Source organism: Heliconius melpomene, chromosome 10 (genome assembly GCF_056956725.1).
Source record: "Heliconius melpomene rosina isolate 202511_hmr_F chromosome 10, ASM5695672v1, whole genome shotgun sequence".
NCBI lineage: Eukaryota > Metazoa > Arthropoda > Insecta > Lepidoptera > Nymphalidae > Heliconius > Heliconius melpomene.
This window is the reverse complement of record NC_140398.1, coordinates 14,013,007-14,038,207: the sequence shown is the minus strand read 5'-3', so window position 1 is coordinate 14,038,207 and position 25,201 is coordinate 14,013,007. Positions and strand designations below refer to the sequence as shown.

The 25,201-nt window shown below is 31.4% G+C and overlaps 1 protein-coding gene and 1 long non-coding RNA gene across 19 annotated transcripts in view; both read right to left on the bottom strand.

The window, feature by feature from the left end:
- Positions 1-689: 689 nt before the first annotated feature.
- Positions 690-25,201, bottom strand: part of LpR1 (Lipophorin receptor 1) — a 146,814-nt gene continuing 122,302 nt past the window's right edge. For 4 of the 18 annotated variants that reach the window (XR_014878358.1, XR_014878361.1, XR_014878363.1 and 1 more), the window contains 12 exons: positions 22,875-23,101; positions 21,989-22,256; positions 21,426-21,677; positions 19,148-19,448; positions 18,750-18,968; positions 17,105-17,249; positions 16,594-16,803; positions 14,366-14,564; positions 10,004-10,087; positions 8,244-8,359; positions 2,210-3,086; positions 690-1,862 (listed from right to left, as the gene is read on the bottom strand). Coding sequence is in view for 9 of the 18 variants with exons in the window: in XM_085191893.1 (XP_085048019.1) it covers positions 1,818-1,862; positions 2,928-3,086; positions 8,244-8,359; positions 10,004-10,087; positions 14,366-14,564; positions 16,594-16,803; positions 17,105-17,249; positions 18,750-18,968; positions 19,148-19,448; positions 21,426-21,677; positions 21,989-22,256; positions 22,875-23,101; positions 24,737-24,865 (2,354 nt within the window). In the remaining 9 variants the exon portion in view is untranslated. Of the gene's footprint in view, positions 1,863-2,209; positions 3,087-8,243; positions 8,360-9,406; positions 9,604-10,003; positions 10,088-14,365; positions 14,565-16,593; positions 16,804-17,104; positions 17,250-18,749; positions 18,969-19,147; positions 19,449-21,425; positions 21,678-21,988; positions 22,257-22,874; positions 23,102-24,736; positions 24,866-25,201 lie in introns of those variants that run through there. The other 14 variants (XR_014878356.1, XR_014878362.1, XM_085191893.1 and 11 more) reach the window with 11 other exon arrangements.
- Positions 4,250-7,879, bottom strand: LOC146535801 (uncharacterized). The gene is made up of 2 exons (XR_014878365.1): positions 6,914-7,879; positions 4,250-6,881 (listed from the first exon to the last, which is right to left on the bottom strand). It is a non-coding gene; the product is annotated as an uncharacterized LOC146535801 (long non-coding RNA).

The window sequence follows — 25,201 nt, the reverse complement described above, 5'->3', positions numbered from 1 at the left end:
TTCTATATGTTTATATAGAAATTGATTTAAAAAACTAAATCTGTTGAAATATATTTAAAAATCTATATGTATATATATATAATTTTAAATACCTACCTAACTGGCGCTGTGTTGGTTTTTATAATTAAGTTTTTTAATAGTGGTAAGTTTGTTTTCATTTAATGACATGCGTCAGAATATAATTATACATGTAGTACACATTACATTGCTTAGTAAATAGTTAATTAATATGCAAATAATGTAATTAAATAATACGAAATTTTATTTCGTTTTGTAAACATAAATCACGTCCCTACTTCGTGGACAATATTAGTAACTTTCTTTTTGTTTATTTAAATTAATGTTAGATACATTTTAATGTTAAACTATATTTATATTACTATTTGTTTTAATAGAATACAAAGTTTATTTTGATTTTGACGCCGTAGTGGCGCAGGGGCACAAAGATGCGACGGTAACAAGACGGTGGTGAGTTCGAATCCCACTCGAGGGCTTGAATTATTACTTATTAACGTTTTAATTTCTTCACTCTGGCACCAAGACTATATTACCACTATAATATATACTATATAATATAATACAAGACTATATTACACTATATTACCTCTGCCTACCCTGTGTGCGGAATATTAAGCGTGAAGCTGATATTTTGATAAAGGGATTCACGATAAGATGAAAATAATCAAATATAACACATTTTACATAATATTTTATTGATGATATTTACACAATAATTTTTAAGTGACGACACTTATTGAGCTAGGCGTATCATATGAAATGTGCATCAAATATTGTAATTGTATTACAGTAGTATTACAAACTAATATATTGAAGGAGTTGGCAGGATTTTGCTTGAAATTCATATTCCAAATGGCCCAATTGAAGAAATAGAACACAACCTTTACATAAAATATATAAAGTAAATATTGAAACTGCACTATTGTGTAACAATATAAATAAACTATTTAAAATTTTAATTTACAATGAGATATTTAAAATGATTACATTTTATCATAATATAATTAATATGTTTGGCATTCACTATATAATTGGCACAAAATGTGACAGTTAGCCTAAGACCAGCTAATGCAACATACATTAGATTTACATAAAACATTTAATAATTCCAATAAATTAATATTTTCTATCACCTAGATAAAACGGTAAAAATAATTTTATTCCATTATTCGCTCCTTTTGTAGTAAAATTTCAATATAAGTACATCTCATTAAGATATGAGTTTCGATTAAAGGAAGTGTAAATATTTCAAAAGCATTTAAATACTTTACTAAAAAGCAGAATATAAGTTACAATTCTACATTGGATGTATTGGTATAACCAATAAGCATTGTTAAATAAACAATATAAACAAACACACACAAACAATTGATGTTAAAAATTGTGCTATTTATAATTGATAATAAATAAAAGTTTAAAACAGCTTTCATAAAAAAAGTTGTATTAAATAACTGATAAAAATACGAAAGTAATTTATAAAATACATACGTACAAAATGATAAAAATGACTTGATATGTCACTTAAAAAAATGCCATTGGTTATAGCAAAAGCAATTTTTTTACTTAAAAAAAAAAACAAATTCCAAATTCAAAATGGCTGACAGAACGATTTTGAGATCCACACATCATGTGAGCATAGAACCTTGTCCGATGCACTAAACACTGCACTAGTATAATATAATAATAAAAGTTTTGTCCCCATTCACTGGTATATGAATACACTTAGAGTATCACAATATGTCCTTCTTTTTCTTTTCACATTTAATGACATACTAATATATTTACTTCCGGCTCTTGCACTATACAAAGTCATTTGTGCTTGGGGAATTGAGGGGTTCTTGGGCCTGGAATTAAAAAGGTTACTGTTAATATTTGTGTCAATAGAATAATTATAATATGAAAAACACTTAATATTCTTCTCTTTTTTTAGTATTTAGTAGTAGTAGTAGTAGTAGCACTTTTTTAATAAATATTAATTAAAAAATCATTTATAATTATGATATTAAGTAAAGTTATTTAAACATTGATCAAATGAAATATATATAAGGAAAAGTCATAATCATATTAAAGGGAAATTGAGGTATAAATTTAATTAATTATATTATCGGCCTAAATGTCGAATTTACCTTATTATTTCGTTATATTTTGTTTCTAAAACATAAAATAATAATCTCTTTCACATAAAACTTACCAAAATTAGAAGCCCTCGAATGAAAAGGCATGAAAAAACAAATACCTCAGCAGTAAATCATTACATATTGCCTACAAACGGAGAGAAACTAAATACAAATATTCTATATACTATTTACAATATTAACTATAAAATACCAGATTTGGCAACTATTCATTAATACTGATGCGGTAAAAACGTTGGCACTTTTACGCCACGATCTTATTTACTAAAGAAAATATCCTCTATAAATCCCTTAAAATACATCCTAGTAATATACTAAATACATCAAATTTAAAATGTCTTAGGCAGACCTTAGTTTAATATACTAGAATATTCTTTTACTATTTACATCTTGGCCGTAGATAGGGGTTGTATAGTTATGTAAAAAGTAGTAGTGATATATTGAAAATAATTATATGAAGGGTAGAATGAAACTAAACGTTCAACTTATTGCCACAGAGTATATATGTAGAGTTGGTATAATCGGACCCACAGATAATTAATTGCATAATTTGTTAATTATTTATAATTTAAAACGAAACTTCTCATGATGACTCATATTTTAATTTACCATAGCCATACCAATATTTATAAACAAAAACGGATATTTAAAATTTAAAAAAAACTTTCAGCTCTACATATATCATAGTTTCATTTGTTTATTCGACTATTTCGTAGTTTATCTCAAACTGTTTTGTATATTAAGCGTACACTCCATAGCGGTTAGTGCTCTCACCTCCTCTCCGACGGTACTGGGGTACAGTTTGCTTCCCGGTGCGTAGCCATTTTGTTCTAATGCGAATTGATTTTCTGTTGTTTTGCGGTAGACAGGGTTGTCAAAGTTCATAGAGGTGACGTTACGGTGCACGTAATGCCGGTACATTACAACAGCGATCTGAAATTAATTGAAAAAGAAGATTAAAAATTATTTGTTTAAGTTTATTTTTGTATTAAATTTGAAATTTATGTATAAATATTTATATTGGTACGTTAGAACGACGTCACTGAATTGTAATCAGAATACCAAATTCACAAAATTATTACATCATTATATTCAAAAATGTGTTTATCATTGTAGCTTTCATATTAAATTGTAATGGTGATTCGCTTTTTTTCTTATTCTGTATAAAATTATTAGAATCTTTAATAATAACAGAATATAATAGAAAAAACTATAAAAATAAATAAAAAAGAGAAAAAAACAGCATATCCTACTAAAATAAAGGTAAATTACTAAAACCACCAAATACAATTAATTTCGGTTAATATATCTTCTTACACTTCTTTCGTAACCAATTGATGTACTTATGGACCGACTAATACGTTGTCACCTTATCAACTGTGTCACGAGTAAATTGCCGTCAATTAATTAACTTATTGAATGAAGTTTCCGAATATCTATAGCTGTTATCGTTTTGATGGATGAGAATGGATGAATGGCAAACTAACGTCAACTTAACTCTATCGTAAGATAACAAGAATTTGTCAGTTTCTTTCTATATGCGCGTTATCGCAGTTATCGCTTATTAACTATAAATTTTTAATAAGTACATTTTGCAAGCGTGTATAGCAAACAAAATTTAAAACCTATTACAAATTATGATGGATTTTCACGCATCTCGATGACATACTTTTACCACTTTCCGCCTATTACATGCGTGTTACATCGCAGAACTTTAGTTTTTTTTACTTTGAAATGATTAATGTTAAGTGTATTTCCGCGAGTGATTTATGAAAATTTACGTTATAATTTAGTTAAACAAAATTACATAAATATAAGATCGATTTAAAAAATCTCCATCTTCATAAATTGAAATGATATTTTGTTTGTAAATAAAATACAAATTAGCAGTCTTAAAGCAATGTACCTAATGTTGAATGGAGGTAATACTATGTAAATGATAAATAAAATAAACATATAAACGGGTAAGTACCAACTATACCATAAATATAATTGTTATTTACACTAAAGTTTAATAAAATTTAATATAATTTTTTTTAGCTAAGGTTAAGAGTTACCATCTATTAAGGACCCCGTTCCCGATTATGACACTTCCATTCCCCACTTTCTGCCGAATTCTTGTGTCTCAAGAATTGCATAAAATAGTAGGAAACGAAAATATCAAATATTTCGTTTCCCCCAGTGGGAATCGAACCCATAACTATGGCGTTTACATTCGCATCAGGGCTTGTGCCCCTGCGCCACGACTACCTCAAGTTGAGTGTTGTTTATAAAAATAAGTATAAGCTTTTTCAAAAAATATATTAACCAATCGTCCTCATAAGGAGGAGGATCACAACGAATTTCATTACGTTGTATTATTTAAATAATAATAAAAAATAGTATTATTCTAACATAAAATTTAAAGAAAAATCTAAGAAAACATAAAGTAGTTAAGAAAAAATTTGCAGGTAGTTTTCTTAATTACTTTTGTGAATAAAGTTTTTTACTTATTTTTACTATTACAGTAATCATAGTACCTACATAAATTGTAAAGGAAATATTTTATGTAGAAAAATAAAAAAAATACGACGGCAACCGAATATCTGATGGTACACGTCGGTTGTGGTTTAAAATTCCGGTTGGGGGAATGTTGCTATTTATACGAGACATATAATAGATGTTTCCTCGATGTGGTTACACTCGGCAAGATTTTGAGATCCAACAAAAATGTTACTTAAATTTATTGAAAACGGAGAACAGAGAAAGTACAATATTAATTACTTAGGAAAATACGATACTTTCGTAAAAGGAATATAGTAAATGAAATATTTTACCCTTCACTAATTTCTCCAAAATAACTAGAAAAAACCTATTAAAAATCACTCGTATGACAACAATCTATAAAAAAATTAATATCCAAGAATAATAACATCGTGTAAAAATAACTATAATAGCACACATTCCTTCCATTACGAATAAAAAAAACCTAGACACAAATAACGCAACGACCTCCTTTTATAGCACATAAGAAAGTAACTGCCAGTTAACTATACTATAGTATAGTTTTAAAACGAGTTAGCAAGGACGTTGTAGAGAATGCCACCTCCAAGATACGCGATGTGAATATTTTTTTAGAACCTCTGAGGTCATTAACGTCATGAATCAGCTGGTTAATATGTTATTTGTGGTCAAATATTCGTATAATGAATGAAATATGCCGTTTTTTTAACTAAGTGGTAGTTAAGTAATCTAGACGTAATGAATTATCATAATGTTATGTATAATGAAATTAAAAGTACATTGGGAAAGGATTTGTTTGAGCTAAGGTAAGTGACGGTAACTTCGTGATAGTACGTGGTTTCGTGAGTTTTGCTTCTGGCAAAAATAATAAGCAATTTAAGTATTATTTACGGAAACTATATATTGGTATATAATCTTTATACTTTCAACTGTCTAAAAACTAAGTAACAATATTTTAATGATAAAATTGAGCGTATAGCGACATTTTAAACGCAGAGTTGGCTACAAACTGCATTGTAACGTGTCTGCGATGCTTGCGACCGTAAGACTAGCGTAAGAATTTCTTAAGGTTGTAGAAAGACAAAGGTAAATTATTCGAATAAAACATTGAATATATGCTTTTTTGTATTCTATAAAAAAACATTTTATTGAAAAAAAAAATAGATGGAAGTATAAAATTCTTTTAAAATTGCAATAAATCGATTCACGAAATAGCAGACATTTTATTTATCAAGTGTCCGCTATTTCGTGTTACTACCGAATTAGGGAAATCTTAGATACTTTTTAATAAATTTATATTTATGTTATAAATAAGATAATTTAAATTTAAAGCTTAAAATCAGTTACTGTATTTATTAAAGTTTCTCGTGATCGAAATTCGGTATATGTTTTGTCCACTTAAATTTCTATATTACTATTTTAAAGGTAACCTGAATTGGTAATTTTAAGCTAAATTCGTATAGGTACTGCCAATGCAATTTTATTTTTTAATCAACCTTTATAATTTATTTTTGCGTATTTTATCGAATATACGTGGTAGTTAATGATTACTTTACATAATGTAAAAAATACTGAATAAACAGAACTGCGGAAGTTACTAAAATCAGTAACACGAAATAAGATCCCATACATTTCATTATTTTCTCTAACTTCGTGACAAATAAATCTACGTAAAATCAGCACATTGACTTCTTTGTCTTTGTTAATAGTGTTTATCTTAGTCTTGTTATAAGTCTAAATAAAGATCTTTTTATTTTTTCAAGAATTTTTCAAGAATATAATATATACCTACTAAACACAAAACGCCGTACAAACTGGTTGCGAAAATATATAGTTCTATAAACTGGCATACCTAGCTTCAAAAAATTTAACTAGAATTTTGAGTTTTTTTATATATTTTTTATAAAAAAAATATATAAAAGTTCAAAAATGTAGTTTTTTTAAAACTGAGCTTATATAATTTGTAAATTATAAAAGTTGGGGCTACTCGTGGCGCAGGAGTACAAAGTGTGACTGTAAAACCGACTGGTTGTGGGTTCGATCCCCACTCCAGGAGATGAAAATAGGAATAGTATAGAAAATAGAAAATATTTATTTAAATTTATATTTCAGGCAAAGCGCAGCGTTGAGTTGTGCCGCTTAACATGCTGTGACTCCGGAATTCCGCAGAAAGTGGGGAACGGAGTGTTTTAAAAACACTAGGTTCCTACCTATCTACCTACCTACCTATCTACCTACCTACCTATCTACCTACCTACCTACCTAGGCCTATCCTGCTGTGTGCGGGATACAGCGTGAAGATGATTTAATTTGATTTGATTTTTTTTATAAAAGTTTTAATGTCGTTAAGCTGATCTACCTATTTTTTTTTATTTACAAATTATTTACAATCAAAACCAATAAAGGTGTTAATTTTTTTTATTATAAAACCTCACTCGCGAGGTAAAAACTTGTGACCCGAAATAGGGGACACAAACTCACGAAGTTAGAAACAAAGCTAAATTTTATCACGAAGTAGGGTTCAAATTAGAGGTCCACAAATAAATTAATATAAAAATTAAGGTTAAGTTAAACCGCATAATTCACACATTAAATTACTGCCAAAAGACCCACTTTGATCACACTAAAATTTGCAAATTCATATAACCTTTAATAATGTATTTATAATAGTTTAAAGTCATGAGAGCCTTAAACTGCCGAACTCCCGTACATTTACCTTACATATATTATTGAGGCATTGTAAAAGTTTGTTTTTATTTACTACCTTAATACTTCGGATATCTGCGAAATCCTGCGATATTTTCAAATATATATCCCTATTAATCTCAGCAACCTATATATTTTTAATTATAATGATTGGTTTGGACGTAATTTCAAAGAAAATGCATTCAATTTAAAACCACAATGAAACAGTTTCTATGTTCTTATCCAAAGAAATCTAGGACGTGGAAGTTTATGTTCCACTCTGGATTAATGGTTACTGGTATACTATAAATTTACAATCACTTCACGATAACCATAATTAATAGGTAAAATAAAGAAAAAAAATGATATTTAGCCTTTTATACTGTGTCTTTGTAATGTTTATAAATATTTTTGGAGTAATGATTGATCTTATTTACAGTATTAAGTACGTAAATAAATAAAATGACTCAAAAATCATGTAAATATCTTTCGCAGGTGGAAATGAAATTAAAAACCACAAATGTAATAACATTGAGAATACTAAATAATTGTACAATAATGTACTACACTAAATAATAAAAAATAGATAGACTAAAAACTGTATAATACAATTGCATTGTTCTTATGTTCAACATTTACACTTTTTATTAATAGTAGTTTTTTACTACTATTACTATAAATATTACTATTTGTTACATAAATACGAATAAATTTAGAGTGTAAATTAAAATAGGCAATAAGGAATAAGATTCAATTTCCTCTTGGGGGAATAAAATATTTACGACACTCATCACGCAATGCTTAAAGAATTCGACGAAAAGTGGAGAACGGAGTGTTTTAAGGCACTCTCTGCTTGCCTTGCTCTCTTCTATAAATTCTTCATAAATAAATAAATAAACTTACCACACCAGCAACTAAAATAATAACTGAGAACGCAGCAACGACGATGCCAGCTACAACACTAGCGTCGCGTCCTGCAGTCGGGAGACCGGCTCCGGCCTTCGGGGTTTCAGATACACCTGTAAACAAATACAAATGGATAAATAACATAGAAAATGCTCTTAGCATTTCCTAGGATCTTATAAAGTTGCCATTTTATAAGTCAAAGGAAATTATTAATGATTGATTGATTATTTACATTTTTTTTAGTTGTGTAACCGTCACCATGGCGTGAAAAGTGCGAAGACGTAAGCGATGTATACAGTAACAAACAAACGTTAATTTTTATTCGGAATTACACTATATAATTGTGTTAAACTATCGAAATCTAACACTAATATGTTAATAACATAGTTCTTCAGTGCACCAGTTTCTCCTAAATATTTTATAGCTAATGTAAGAATATGAAAACGCAATGAGGGTGTCCATACGCTGATCACCACATTTTATTAATAGCCAGGTGTCAATGAAACGTGCCAACTCTGACTGGGTGCTTAACTAAAATATCTTAACCTAATTGAATGTAATGTATTTTTACAATAATGAATAGTAAACACATGGACTTATTTATTATTAAAACAGGAATTAAATTTGTGCAAGTGACATTTGTTGAAAATACAACACTAAACACAACAGGAAGCTGTCGCCCATGAGATTGTTATCCTATTGTGAGTTTAAAGAATAATATATAATTATGCAAATTAGTTTCGTTATTAATTGATGATCGCACAAAGTTATAAACATGGTTTATCTCGAAAGTATTTCATTTATAATTTTTGGCAATGATATTTTGTTAATAGCAGAAGCGACCAGAATGTTACCCAAACATAAAGCAGATTGCCTTCGACCGTCAGATCTGTGTGTCTTCCTATCATTCTAATATTTATTTTTTTAATGATAATGCAAAAAATGACAATACGTTACCCTTTAAATCAAAGACATTTTGACCCTCAGGCAAATTAATGAACTTGGTTGGATCAAACTTATAATGAGATTCTTGCACTGGTTTATCAGTCGTGTCTGGTATCCTGTCTAAAGCGACACCTTTGAGGAATAAATCTATGAACGGTTGGTTGTTTTTGTTGAGTTCTTCTTTATCACTCTCCCAGTATGCCTTCATTGGCACAGCTTCGGGATCGACTGCAGGAGTTGTTTCTTCGGGCTCCTCCGGTATATCCTCACTCTGTGCAATAGCACGTCCCAGCTTTAAGAGAAGGCCTAGCCCTTCTCTTTTGAAATTAACCATATGTGTTGTTAACTCTGTTCTCAATTATTCACTTGTAACATAAATTCATCACTTTGGAAACAAGGAGTTTGGCATGCCCTGTAAATCAGTCAAGGAATCCCATGTTGAAGACACACAGATATTGAAACGTTCACAATGTATGTATGTTAGTAGAGAGCGATGAATGTTAACTGTTACTTAATTCAGTGAGCACCCGATTATATCTTATGCCTAATTATTATCTTATCAGATGCGATGGAAATGATTCAACCCATTTGGTCAAGCATTTCTGGGTTCAAATTTGAAGCACGAGGTCAAAATGCGATATTAAAAAACATTGATTCATTCTCGATTGTATTAATGAATTATACGACGGCACTAATTTACATTTGGAAACTTATTAACCTCGGATGCCACAAATTCGTCCCGAAGACCGAAAATGCAGGGTAGTTAGGAAAAAGGACAAACAAAAATTGGAAAAGGTTGGCAAAATACTCACTGGGCGAAGGCTTTTCCTCAATAACTACAGATTTCTTTGAACCATTAGCAGATTTAAGCACCTCCGGATCAGGATTTAGTGTATCTGTAGATTTTATTATAAACAACCTTATAGTTAAATATATATCCTTGGTTAAACTTTGGAATGTTTTTTTCTGTTTATAAAACGTAACACTCGCCCGTACAAATAACAGAAACCGGTGTTAAATGCAATACGTGTGTAACCGGCCACGAGGCGAAGTGAAATGAAATGACAAGCTAACTCCACGCCGACCGCGCGCCATTCGAGTGACGTCCCCAGGTTCCGAGACTATTGCCAGTCAGTTATATTAACTGGACGCGATTCGGCTCGCAATCACAACTTATATTTAATTTTCTATTATGCCTTAAACTCTGCTTAAACTATGGTAAATATAAATTAAATATGGTATGTTATTTTCATATAAATAATACAAAGCTTGTATCAAAGTAAAACAAATTATTGAAGGATGTAAAAGAGAAACACCTAAATACTTTAATAATATAGCCAATAAAAAAATATTACATCACGACATTTCTAAGAATATGCACGCAAATTTACAAAGTTCCTCATACATTCGTTGCATATCTGATAATTTTTCTAATTTTATCAGTCGAGGTCGAGCCCACCGCAGCAGCGCGCGACGAGCCGGATCGCGCGTTGATTGACTAACAAAAGGTGGCGTGATGTGTGACGTCACACCTTTTTAACTAAATTGAGCCTTATTGAAGAACCAACTCTGGCAGTACAGTACCGGGAATCTTTATTAACTTTTATTTATTATTTTCTCTTCTTCATAAATTAGGATTACGATATTGATAAATAATTATAACCTGCCAATAATAAATATCGATATGAAAGATTATTTTGCATATGATTGGTAATAAGGATAATCTTGTTATTTTATTAAAACTTGTAAATTTTAATTTCAAGACGCAAAAAAGTCATTTTTATACGGGTACGTTAATTTTAAAATTAATAATTAAAGTAATAATTGATTTACATCTATTTATGTACCGTGTTACATTTAAAAGATTATATAGGCATTAAATAATCTATAAATACCTCTTACTACAAAGATAACACTTACGAAAAGTGTAGCGATAACGATTATAAATACAAGTGACTAGTACACACTGACTAATCTTCACAAACTGGTATATTCCTAACAAAACAAGTGACTTCGGTGGAAATTAACGAATCAATATAAGGATGGGAGGCTAAAAAAATATCGTACGATCTAACGTCACCGCCTGACGTGGTGTTACGTGGCGAAAAAACTGTTTATGTTCTTGTACATGTAAACTCAATCGCAAGACTCGGTGCGAATGGCCTTGAGCAAAATAAATGAGTTGAGATCTTCCGATGTCTTCCGATTTGTTTTTTTGTAAGATGAGTAAAATAATATATCTATAAAAAACAATGTTTATTCTCAATATTTCTTTCTCTTTCGGGTGACTACAGGAAGGTTGAAGAGTCGTGGTCGACCTTTCTGAACTTTTCTATATTGTGCACTCAGGAAGAAAATTATTAATAGTAAGAATAAATCTTAAAATCAAGTCTACGCGGCGATCCAGAGCTAACTACAGGTTTTTAAAATATTTTTATACACATTTATCGCCATTGATAGAGATCCCATGACCATCACGCCGATTGTGTATTATGTTACCATTATTATTTTCAAAGCCTTGAATATAATATTTAAAATAAAGTTATACAGTTCCTAGAGAGATTGTTTCGAGAATTAGCTATCAGCGGTTTGTTAAAATATTCTCAGATAATTTGATACACTATTGCATGCTGCAGTCTGTTGCACTATTGCAGAAATCGATATCATAATTCACCACTTAGTAGGTCATTTAGTCACTTGGGATTGAATATTATAATTTTTGTACAGAGGATCAGCAAAAATATTTTTTCTTTTATTTTTTGCACCATTGTAATGCTGTTGGGGCATGCTAGAATGAACACGTTGTTTGTTGGTTTCAAATAGAGAACCTCAACGCCGCGCATATACGCGGCGTTGAGGTTCCATAACCATGTGAACCATAAACTAAAGCCCGTATTTATAAACCGTTCTCAACCCTGAAATCGATCTTGAGATGGCGTTTCCATTCATAGGTTATAATTTGAACGACAACTCAAGATCAATCTCAGAGTCGACAGCCGTTTATAAATATGGGCCTTAGTAGCTACTAGCTAGATAGCTGGTATTGTCTGTAATACCAGCTCAAAAAACTATGCTTTCATGTTTACACAAATAAACGAAACAATGCAAGACAGCAATTATCATTCTACTTTCTGAGTACCTCTGAGTACTTTACACTTTTGCATCCTCACGAATGCTTCCAACATTATTGTGAGCACTGTTTAACAATTTAAATTATTTTGTAATGAAGTTTTAATGACTTGACTTGAGTAATGAGAAAAGATAAAAAAAATAGTTATTTTCAGAAGTCATGGCAACATAAAAATGTAATTACAAACTTAAATGATTATATTAAGTATTTTATTCTATACATTGTCAAAGAGACGATGCAATCAATACCGTAAGTAAATTAAAAAATAACAAAAAAAAATTATCTCTGCTTACTATAGAATAACATGACAGGTGCGTCAAAAGGAATAAAAAAAATAAAAAAAATGTATTATCTACTTATAGAGTACATCTATTTACATGTAAAAGGATATCATATTAAAAAATGACTCAATGATGTTTACGATTACAAATTGTTGAGTCACATCACTATAATATGCACCCCGCAAAAAAGGAATGACGTTACCACCAAAATGAATGAACGCATGAATGGGCGTGCAGTAATTTCGAGTTATTTAGTGTGTCCTCTGGTCGCATTCCTTTACAAACAGTTAAACTGTCCTATACTTCAATCAATGAAGGATTCCAACGTCAATTAATGTCTTTTTATTGACCTCGTTCAATTGACCAATCGGGTGGTGGTATTGAATGTACTGTAGTGCCGCTTTTTATGTCTTGATTATAGCTCAAAAAGATGCCGTCTTAGATATTTTATTGTTATTTGTTAACGCTAACATACATTTAATATTTAAGATTGTGAACAATTTATTTTGCCAATTTTTTATTTATATATTTCATTGAATTTATTACGTCGTATACTTTATACGTTTTCCTACATCATTCTATATTTTTTAAAGATACACAGAGTAACATAGTGTGCCAAAAATTAGTCTGTCTTACGAGCAACAACAAAAACATGTTTATTATTTAAATATTGTTTTAAATTAACTATGAAGGCTAATAATTATCCAGAGGCGATGCTTGTTGCTTATATTAGATTCTGAAGGCATTGACGCACGTTCACGTATGATATATATAGGTACATATTTAATAAATATTGAAATGAGATATTCACCAATATACTGAAAAAATTAGGTTAATATATCATTTTTTTATAAAATAGGTAATATTTTTAGTACTAAAACCTAGCACATATTTTTAAAATATTTTAAACATATTTTCACTTTTTACCGTTAAAGTTATTGGAGACTTAAGATTTTAATAAACATTATAACCTGAAAATACTTAAATTAAGGAAATAGTAAAAATGCAATTGACGTCAAACTGTAACTGGTTCCTCCTGACCGGCTGTTTCAATATAACTTATTTAATAATGTTTACTTGTGTTGACTGAATCGCTTTTGTTACACAACAAAATAAATATCAATTTATATAAAAAAAAAAATTACGTAATTCAATTTCCTTGAATTTTAATTACTTTTTTAACGTTCAGATTATCCATATTTAGATGTTATATTACACAGAAACTCCTGGATCCGCTTCTTGCTTGTACATACTCTTCATGTTTTACTTTTTTGGTGCCACACCATAAACGAAGTTATTAAAATCCTCAGCGAAATAACATTAATCATTAGATACTCAGTCGTAAAATATCTCACTGTAAGCGCTTTAGTCATATGGCACGTACATCGTCGTATTGGATCGATCATGGGTTTGATCTTCACGGTGGAAAATAGAGGATTTTTTTCGTTTATGTGATATGCTGTTCGCCCTATTAGGTACTAGAGCGTCACCGAGTTTTATGAAAGGTCGAGCTAGAAGAGCTCTGACCTTGGAGAAAATAAGTGGTGGTAAGATGAAAGAGCAGCATTGAAATCTGTCACCCATTACATAATTTCTCAATTTTTTTTCGAGAATGAAGTGTTTTAACGCTCTAGATTCTCCTTGCCTACCCTTCTATGCGAGAAATCGTTAAGTTGCTTACTGCTATACCAGATATATAGCAAACGTAATATAGCGCAAAATAATCTTGAAATTTTCATTAAAAAATAAAAGCAAATACTCACTATCCTCGACGCACATCTGGTTATCTGGCAGCAGTCGGAGGCCGTTAGGGCAGGCGCAGGAGACGCGCGGCGAGTTCGAGCCTATCCTGGGGGCGGGCAGGCACAGGTGGGAGCAGTGACCGTTGACCGCCGCGCAGTAGTTCACCCCATCAGGCTGACGGTACGGGTGGTACACGTGGATCACCATCGGATTTTGTAGCTAATTAAAGTTGGAGATAAAAATCTTTGTAATTAAAAAAAAATTAAACCAGCTTCACACTGTATCCCACATACAGCAGGCGAAGGGAACGCAGTGTTAAGACACTCCGTTTCCCACTTTCAGAACAACGTCAGAACGAAGATATGAAAATATTAATAAATCATAATGCGAACCCGCAATCGTCGCGTTGCAGTCACACTCTTGTGCACATCCGCCATGACGACCTCTTGTTTTTTTTTAAATTTTGAGTATAATTAACTTAGTAAATAATTAAGAATAATGTATCTTTCTTAGGTATTTAAGTGATAAATGATGTATTTAATATTGTTGCGTCATCCTTATATTGAAAAACAAAGGACCCAAAACCTGGTGACAAATCACTTCAAAATGTACTAATTACCTACGTAGATAATTATACGTATTATGAGCGTAACCGTAATAATCTGATCAGAGTTATCTACGTTTAAGATATGTCCCGTAAAATACATATTTTTGAAACGTATACACACATATATAAACGTAGCGGGATTTGAACGCGCCTCTTCGATAGTTTCCAAGAGTCTCTTTTCTATGTGTAGAATAACACTTTAAAAATGTTAATAAATATTAAACAAAAAGTATAAAAATAAGAGATACAATAGTGTAGTTGGCATAATAATTAAATTTAATTCAATTCGGAATAAAACAATAAAATATTCAAAAGAAATTATGGCAATTTTTCTTCAAGATAATATAATTATACAAAGACCAAATTTTGCGGAAAGATGGCTGTGTTATTTCATGATTGTACTTTATCGTAAGATTCGGACATATTTAAGTACGATTCGGACATTTAATATGGCTAAGGAATATTTACAAAACAGCAAGTGCGTTGTTTTCTTTTATTATGTCTAAGTATTTATATTTAATTTATGATGGCGTGAGAATAGATAAGCTGAAGCACAAATTAAGATTATTAATGTAATTTATAGCTAATATCAAAGACATCGTTATTTGAGAATTTATCTTGATATAATAAAAATATAATAAATAAAGGGTATTATATCCATTATTTATAATATTTTTATTATATCTTAGTTTATAGATTTGACTGACATAATAACAATTTAAATTGAAATAGTTTTGACATTTCATGTCAGAAATGATTGCATTTTGGGTAAAGCTATCAGTTTAGCCTACGATTAATTAGGCCTAATTGTGTACTCATTAAACTAGTACATACTAATTGAGTGACAGACTAATAAAGGTGTGGAGAGGTTATCTACTTATTATTTGCTTAATATTTATTAGATAAATCTATAAATGTCTAACTTAATAAGATGATAAAAGCCGCAAATATTAATGTCATTTTATATATATATGAAAATCATGAAAACGAAATAAATTACTATACTTAATAGTTATATGCTAAAAACAAGTACATTTGTTTTTTTGTCTCGGAAAGATTTTGTAATTAACACCTATTTAAAGATTTAATTTTCGAGAAAAATCGATATTAATATTAAAATATATTCATCTCAGCTAGCACTTTTTTTGTAGATTATCTTTAATGTTTATAATTAAGTATATAATTATTGTAATACATATAACAATAGGTTACAGTTAATATCTTGAAAGTTTTTTTATTGTTTAATGCATTTATAAATATTATAATGACATATACGGAATACTTATTTTATGTTTAATATACTTAAGTATACACTAGTGGATACGTTATTGACAAATCATTATAATCAATTTGAAAAGTCATTAACGTATGTGTTTAGTATAATATGGTAGGTACTGCCTTTTAATAAAAAAAACAGATTCCTATAGCATAGGGAAACTGGTGGATTCAAATTCACATACATATGTATTATATGCTATTGTATACATTATCAGTATTAAAAAATATTATTAGACAGAGTTTACTAGTGTCAAAACATTCCTTTTCAGTGGGAAAAAAAAATAGACAATTTCCCTGAGTGGTGGTCGATACGTCCTAAATAATAATTTAAGGCAAAATCTAGTTATGTAATAAATGGCATACCGTATGTGTAGATGTAATAGCTTCAACATTCTTCCCATTAAACTTGTTAGCACGGTATACAGCGGTCTTGTCCCAATCAGTCCAGTAAACCCAATCTTCGAAGGTCGTGATGGAGAAGGGGTGTCTCAGGACATCGGTTGAGTAGAGGATCACCCGTCGGGCAGTTCCATCGTAGTTGCAGGAGGATATTGTGTTGAGTTTTGCGTCGACCTGGTAAAGAAAGTAGGTATTAATACAATAACTTACCGGCCCGGCTTTCATACTGTCTGACTAATGCAGTCAGTGACTAAACACTGGTAAACCTCAATTTGACTAATCCAGTCATAGGACACGAAGAAGAAAAAGACTTATGCAAATTATTGTTTTGAAAAAAAAAAAGAAAAGTCCCGTTGAGTTTCTGAGACAGTAACTTTAGTGAACCGGTGGTAATTATATGACGTTAGGAAAATGAAGTTGAATGATGATTAAATTTTTATTATTTTTGATAAAATTATTTGCCTTTGAATCTTACCCAATATACGCGTTTCCTTACTAAATCCAAAGTGAGGCCGTTTGGCCACTTCACGTCGTAGGAGACTATTGTCTGTCTGTGTGAACCATCCATACCGGCACGTTCGATTTTCGGTATTTGACCCCAGTCTGTCCAGTACATCCAACTAAGGAAGAAATAGAAAACATTCATCAAAACAGTGTATAAATCTAGATAAAATTTAGATTCTCAAAATTATTTATACAGTTGCTTATAAAAATTTACATGAATACAAAAATATAAGTAGATATAAAATCTAACTGGATTTATTTTATTTATGTAGCCAACAATATTTATTCAGCTTATATTATTATTCCAGTGTAAATGTCCAAGAAAAACAGAAGGGGTTTTTTTTGCAAACAAAAACATGACTGACTGCCATTAATTGTTGCACATTAAACAAAAACAGCGGTCACGTAACGTAAACAGTACCTACTATACATATATAAAGTATATTAGTATAATAATTAATTATTACAGATATCTTTATAGATCTATTAATTGTCAAGGATTAGTACTCAAAGAGATAAAGTACTTAGACATAGACAGCTTTTAGTCTGGTAAGCCGTCTGCTGTTCTAGTTATTTGTAAATAAGATTATTATCAAAGAAATATTCACAGTATCGGCTTTTATCTATTGTGAATACAATAATATATTGTGACAAATTACCTTGGTACTTTCATCCATCATTATTAGACTGAGATTTTGCTATTTTACTTAAGTATTTTTTTTACTTCACGCTGTATCCCGCACATAGCAGGATTCCCATTCAGGGGAATGTAATATTTAATATTTTAATTCCCTCGCTCTGGTAATAAGGCAAACGCGGATTTGAGTTCCTCCACTCAACATGTAATACCTTGAAATACCTCGAATTCGGTGAAAAATGTAGAATAAAGTGTCTTAACACTAGGCTCCTTCTAACTAGCCTGCTGTGTGTGAGAAACACCATGATAATTAATATTGCAAATATAATACTTTAATTTAAGCTTATTATAATAAGCATTGCCTTATTAAAATAAATTCTATCGATATGAACTAGAACTAAATGAATGCTTGGATGCAATAAAAAAAACGATAAAATGCATATACCTACTACTATTTTAATTTAATTTAATTTTTTATTTTTGTTTGCTCAGTAAGTAGTCTTTTATATGCAAATAAAAATATTATTCAAATATTAATTTAAATAATTACAATTGTGCACGACAGCGCAAAGAAAATGTGTTAGCAAAAAAATTATTAATGTATACTAATGACGTCAAACTAAATCCTCTATTAATTTACTTTTTTATAAAGCGAACTGAAAATAAAATATTTTAGTATGACGAACAAAAAAAAATCAAATATTTAGCAAAATGCCCATATGGCTACGTCGACTACAGTTTTTTTTAATTTTCAATCATCTTTTTTTTAACATTTTCACTTTTCATCTGATTTGGAGATATTTCTTGACGAGTAGCAGAAATAAATGCCGCAATTTCTTTATTAACCCAGAACGTGGAAATATTTCAGTGCCCCATGTCCATCCAGGAGATCTAACCTACAAGCTTATTATTTACAGACTCGCTGACTACGCCGCGATGACGTATAATTATTCTTTTTTACTTCTATAAAATTTCTCACCCATCAAGAGGATTCAAAGCGATAGCCCTAGGTTCTTCAAGTTTGTCTCTAACGAGGATTTTTCTCATATTGCCCTGAAGATCGGACAGTTCTATGTGGTTCTTGCCGGTGTCAGTCCAGTAGAGGTGGTTGTATATCCAGTCCACTGCCAGGCCGTCTGATGTGATCAGCTGATCGCCTATCACTACCGTACGTTGACTACCTTCGTCTATTGGTGCCCTGGGAAAAGGATATAACGAAATATTAGATATATGTATAACAGAAAGCTATACATATAAGGATTTAGGAAGTATTTAAAATTTGTTGTTGGAAAAATATAAATATTCGTACCACTTTATTTTTATTTTTTTACAAATTATATCAGCAAATAAAGATATAGATATAAATAAATAACTTACTTATAAATCTTTTCATCGGTGACGTCACTCCAAAATATCATGCCAGTTCTGAACACATAGTCGAGGGCTGTAGCTGACTTCGTATCATTTACTATAGCTACCATCTCATGGTGGTCCAAACTAATCTTCCTGATATCGAAACGCCTGGCAAACAGCAAGGATGGATGGCCCTCTGTTGCCTTACAACGCGTTCTGTCTCTTGGATCTCTAGCATACCCTGTGTGGCACTCGCATTTAAAGGTGCCTTTCTCGTTTATGCATATTTGGGAACATGCACCAGGGTCTGTACACTCGTCGATATCTAAAAACAGATATTAAATAATAGATTTGTAAAATGTACTAAATATATAGGTTTAATATTTAATATGAATGTATGATCAAATTTCGTGAACGTAGTACAAAAGTCAATAATTTTCAGTATCACACAAATATTTATAGCCTTCAATTTAGACTATAAGCCTCTAAAATTCATTAATTTGCATAGTTAATGTGATAATAATTGATAATTATTTCTCCAATGACAATATTAGTTCTAAACTAATAACATTGTTGTTTCCTAAATAGTGAAGCGACATCATTTACTCGTAGCTCAATGTATGCAGTGTCAACACGACGGTATTTAATATCGTCCGCTTTGTCAAGTGGATTAGCGCCATTGACGCTAATACCCGCCATACCGCATCACGTTGCCCTTGGCTGTCCAGTAAAACTGATATCCAGCAGAGCAAATATGTGTGGAAATTTTGGGATAACACTACACTTTTAGTTTTAATATTTTTAAAGTAAACGTTTAAAGAAAAAAGCTGTGATGGTACATTGATGAAACGTCTTTTTTCATTTGTATTCCTTTTTAAATGAATTAATTGAGGTAAACAGGTTATTTTTAGGATGATATTTTCTTAAAACAAGATATGATAGAGTTTTTAGACGACATAAAGAGGAGTTATATTAGACCGAGTGAAGACTCGGTTTATTATGAGATAAGACGTTGCATAAAAATGTCTGACTGTAAACGCGATAGTACTAGGTTCGACTACCAATCGGAGGAATGAATTATTTTGATTTCGTTTTTTTTGGTGAGGCTAAAAAAAGGATATTCTGGAGTAATAGTTGGAACTTATAAACTTTTAAGTTTCTGTGTCCGAACCAGATAGAATTATCCAAAGTATATATTTATTAAAGCCTTATGTACACATTCGCGATTGTCGCCATTCCACGTGGGCGAAAATTGCCTCGATATCAAATATTGAATCGTAGTACTGTACTCACTGAACTCGAAGGAAAAATGTCGTTCAAAATGGAATAAATCTATTTCTATGGCAATCGTATGAATACACTCAGATATAGAGTAAATATAATACAAAATTGTATTTTTATAAGGCTACATTTCGGTACCAAACACCTTTTATTGTAAACTTTATGGCTATAGATAAATGACAAAAGCCATAAGAAATATAATCATAATAATAAAAAATATAATATAATCATGTCACACATATTCATATGTCGGGGAAGCAAAGTAAGTTTACTTTTAATTAAGTTTTAACCAATATGTAAATTTTTAAGAAATAAATATTGACCCTATGTGTTTTCTTGTGATTTTATATAAATACACTTAAACTGGGAAAGGAAGGTATTAACCATTTCATAGCTTCCATATGCCATAAGAAACGCAAAAATTGTCGCTGGCAATCTTATCGGTAGATAAAATAGAAAATTATGTGGATTTTAACATTTAATATTAATTGCGTCTTATAGGTACTTTGGTATCAGTGATAAAAATACTTAATGCTTAATTATAATTAACAGTTATCAGTTATTATTACATATTTGTATGTATAAGGTACTTATACAGATATTTTTTGCAAGCAATTGTTTGTTTACTTCCCTTTTAGATAATTTATTGAGATAAGCGTGTTAATTTTATATGATTCATAGTTTCGAGCTATTTATTTTATCAGTTAAGTTTTAAATTACCCCTAAAGGGCCGCATGTTATTAAGAAACATTATATGTATAGTCCAGTCTGTGAATGTTATTAAGTCTGGTAGTCTATCATCTTGTAGTTGTGGGTTCGATTTCCACTCGAGGAAATGAAATATTTAATATTTTCATTTATTCGCTCTGGTTTCAAAGCAAACGCAAAGCACGGCGTTGAGTTCCGCTACTCAACACACAATGGCTCCAGAATTTAGCGGAAAGAAGGGAGCGAGGTATTATACATTAGGCTCCCTTTGCATGCGGGATACAGCGTGAAGCTGTGTAAATCTAAGAATTACCTTCACAAGTGCGATTATCAGTCAGCTTATATCCATTTTCACAATCGCAGTAGTAACCGACGGGGGTGTCGATACATTTTTGCGTACAGCCCCCGTTGTTGACAGCACACTCATCCTCCCCACACCGGTCCCTGGGTTCATCTTCGAAGTTGGGACAGTCCGGGTGCTTGTCGCAAACCTTAGATAACGGTATGCACATACCAGCGCCGCAATCGAATTCGGTTTTTTTATCGCACACGGGCTTGGGTCGAGCTGTGAAATAGATTATATGTTTATGTATTAATATTTACTGCATTTTTATAAGTTGAATGTAAACGCAACGATTGTGGGTTCAATTCTTTCTCAGGGAAATTAATTATTTTCATTTCCTCGCTTTAAAAGCTTAAAGCGCGGTATTGATTTGCGGTCAACGTGCAGATTAATTAAGTAATTTTTCGCAATGAAATAATTTAAAATATTAAATGTGTAAAATATATCACTACTTATATGACAACCACGACTCCACACAAAAAATCCTTTATAAAAACATTTTTTATTTCACAAAAGGAAAACAGGTTACTTACTACAATTGAATTCATCGCTTCCATCAGGACAATCCTTTTCTCCGTTACAGTAGAGGGCCCCAGGGATACAGCTGTGATCCTTGCATTGGAACTGATCTAATCTGCATGTAATATTTCCTCTACAGATCTCAGGAGCTTCGTCACCACCATCCGGACAGTCGCGGTCCCCATCACACACCCACGCCCTATGCACGCAAGTCATACGATCCCGACATTCAAATTCTGTGGCTATACATGGTGATATCATTTTCGGTGCTGATGGGCAGCCCTGTAATAATTAAATGTATTCTTTAAATCCTTTCAATTTCAAAATATATAATTTTCTATAGTAGATATATACATAATATACGGGTTAAGACTTAATCAAGAAGATTATAAGGATGATACATGAGAAGTACCGACAAAAGATTATCGTCGTCGCAATTTTTAAAAGAAACTTTTTAGTAGTCTAATATTACCTCATTAATTTCTTGCTTAAATTACAGCGTGGACAAGTTTTAACAACGCGTAATGGTGCTAAAGAGTAAAACTGCACTTTGTAAAGCGTAAATTAATTTAGGTCTAGTTAAGTTAGATACTAATTTGGACTTGGATAATAACCATAAAATTATATTGGTGTCAAGGAACACCGCACTAACGGCGCTAAAATTTGCCATTAAAGTATTACATAATGTGGCACTATATCAAACAAATTGGTAATATCGTTCTATTAAGTCATAATTAGTCAACTCCTAAAAGTAGTTAAAGGCACCTGTATTGCCAACTTGAAAGTCATTTATAGTTTTTAACTTATAAATTGTCTCAAAATTTATTTTATAACTTTTTAGGTACTTTGATGAAAATTGTTCAGTCTGCAAATTTATAAAACGAAATATTTGGAACGTACCGCCTCATCGCTGCCATCAGGACAGTCGATATCTCCATCACACCTCCACCTGGCAGTCACGCAGTGGCTATCAGCGCATGAGAAATGAGTATGTGGCTGGCATGTGGGTGCTGGACACTTCACTTCATCACTCCCGTCCCCACAGTCATCATCGCCATCACAAACCCACCGGTGCTGTATACACTTCCCGTTTCCACATGTGAATTCATCAGATCGACACGTCTCATCTGAACATGTAAGTTTATATTAGTTTCACTAATTATAACAACGTATTTTAAATAATATTATAATGTTAACACAAATATTTAATGATATCAATAAACAAACTACAATCAATTAGCGACGTTAAGATTATACAAAGTCACCCACAAAAACATCTTGAAAGCAATTATTTTTTAAAGAACAAATAATTCAAGAAAGAAAAAGGCTAAAAGGGTGCAGACATTATTAAAACATTCCTCAGGCGAGCTTTAAGTGGCCAAGTAATGAAGGAGAAAAATAAGAATTAACCGGGAGCACTGTAATGAGAAAACGCAAAAAATGGTTGCAATCATGATGTCGAGCACTACCCGTGACCTTTTATATTAATAACCAAAAGCCACAATGCGAGGATTACATTAATGAATCCTAAGCGTTCTGACCATATCGCACCGCCACCACCACCACCACCACCACCACTTTAGTTGTTTGTATCTCTTTTGTTTCATGCAATGTTTAATTAAATTCCTTCGGGCAAACAAACTGTTAGCTGTCAACGTTCTTTTATAAAAAGGCAGATATATTGCATATCCTACAAAACTACAACTTTAAATTGAAGTAGAAAACTACTTTTGTGAATAAGTATGGCGAGAAATAGAAGGAAAATTGATATTACGCTCCGACGTCTTTACTTTTTACATAAAAAAATATGTAAAAGATAGCGTCGTGTTGGAAATGTACCGGGAAATTCTCTCGAACACAGTCCGTTACTTATGTGACAATATGGGCTTCTAATAAAGGAAATTAAAAGAGTTGTCTCTTTTACTCGACTTCCAGTATATTTACTAAGTAAAATACATTCTCTGTTTATTTACTGGTACATTTTATTTATTATTTCGACTGGTTATATTTTCATTTCTTCGCTCTAGTGTCGAGGCAACGCACGGCGTTGAGTTCCGCCACTCAACACGCAACAGAGAGTCAACAGACAACAGAGAGTCTTAACACTAGGTTCCCTGCCTATCCTGCTGCGTGGCATACAGCGTGGAGCTGATTTGATTTGATTTATGTATATTTGTCTATTAATATAGTTTTTTTCTTTATTTGTTACTTCTTTCTATCTATTAATAAAACATAATATTGACGTATGTGAATATTCTAACTTAGTGGCCGCCCGCAACTACGTTTGACTGCGTACAAATATATATATACGAGTATATTGTTATTACAATTTTTTCATGACCCTAAATTTTTATGTCAAAAAAATTATATAGACTCAATTTTTCTACTATTTTATTATATTATAGATATAGCGTATAAAGTATATATGTACATATTTTACCAATTTACTCTTCCGTCTGTGCATACAGCGCTATCTTTAAGAATTTTTATCGCAGTCGAGAAAGTAAACAGTTTTGATCGAACGGTGTAATATGTCGGTGGAGGAGGTTTTGCACCCCTGTCCCTTGAATATAATATTGAACGTCAAACATTTTTATTTTATTTTTCTCTGACACGAGACCCTGAGTTTAGACGTGATGTGAAATTTTTAATTCATTGGTTACCTACATTAAGCGATACATGCAATAATGTAAAAAATACTTATAATTAAGTTAATTAAAATGATGCACAAAATGAATATTTGTTAGTATATATGAATGTACCCTTACTGCATGCTTTCTCATCGGATCCGTCGGAACAGTCGAAATTGTCGTCGCACATCCACGTGAGGGGAACGCACTCCCCTTTCTTCCCTCGGCAGGTGAACTCTTCAGGGCCGCACGCTTCCACTTCTGTCAATTCAAGCCATGCATGATCACTTCATGGAGCATTCCAATGACAAATAATAACTATATAGCCTTGCTATAGCAAGCCCATTGTTTGGAACTCAATGAAATATCTAATATTGATTATTCCACCAGAAGCCTATTTCAAGTACGCATAGAATTTGTACTGCGTGTTATTTTGTACGATATATGTGTTCGCAACCGCAACTTGATTGCATATTGTGAACAGTAAGTACTCGTATTCATTATAGATCGTATGTCTACGAAGTAAGTAAGCAGAGTTAAACACCTACAACGATTGACTAATTATGTAAATTAAAATTTCTTATTGTTAAAAGTATT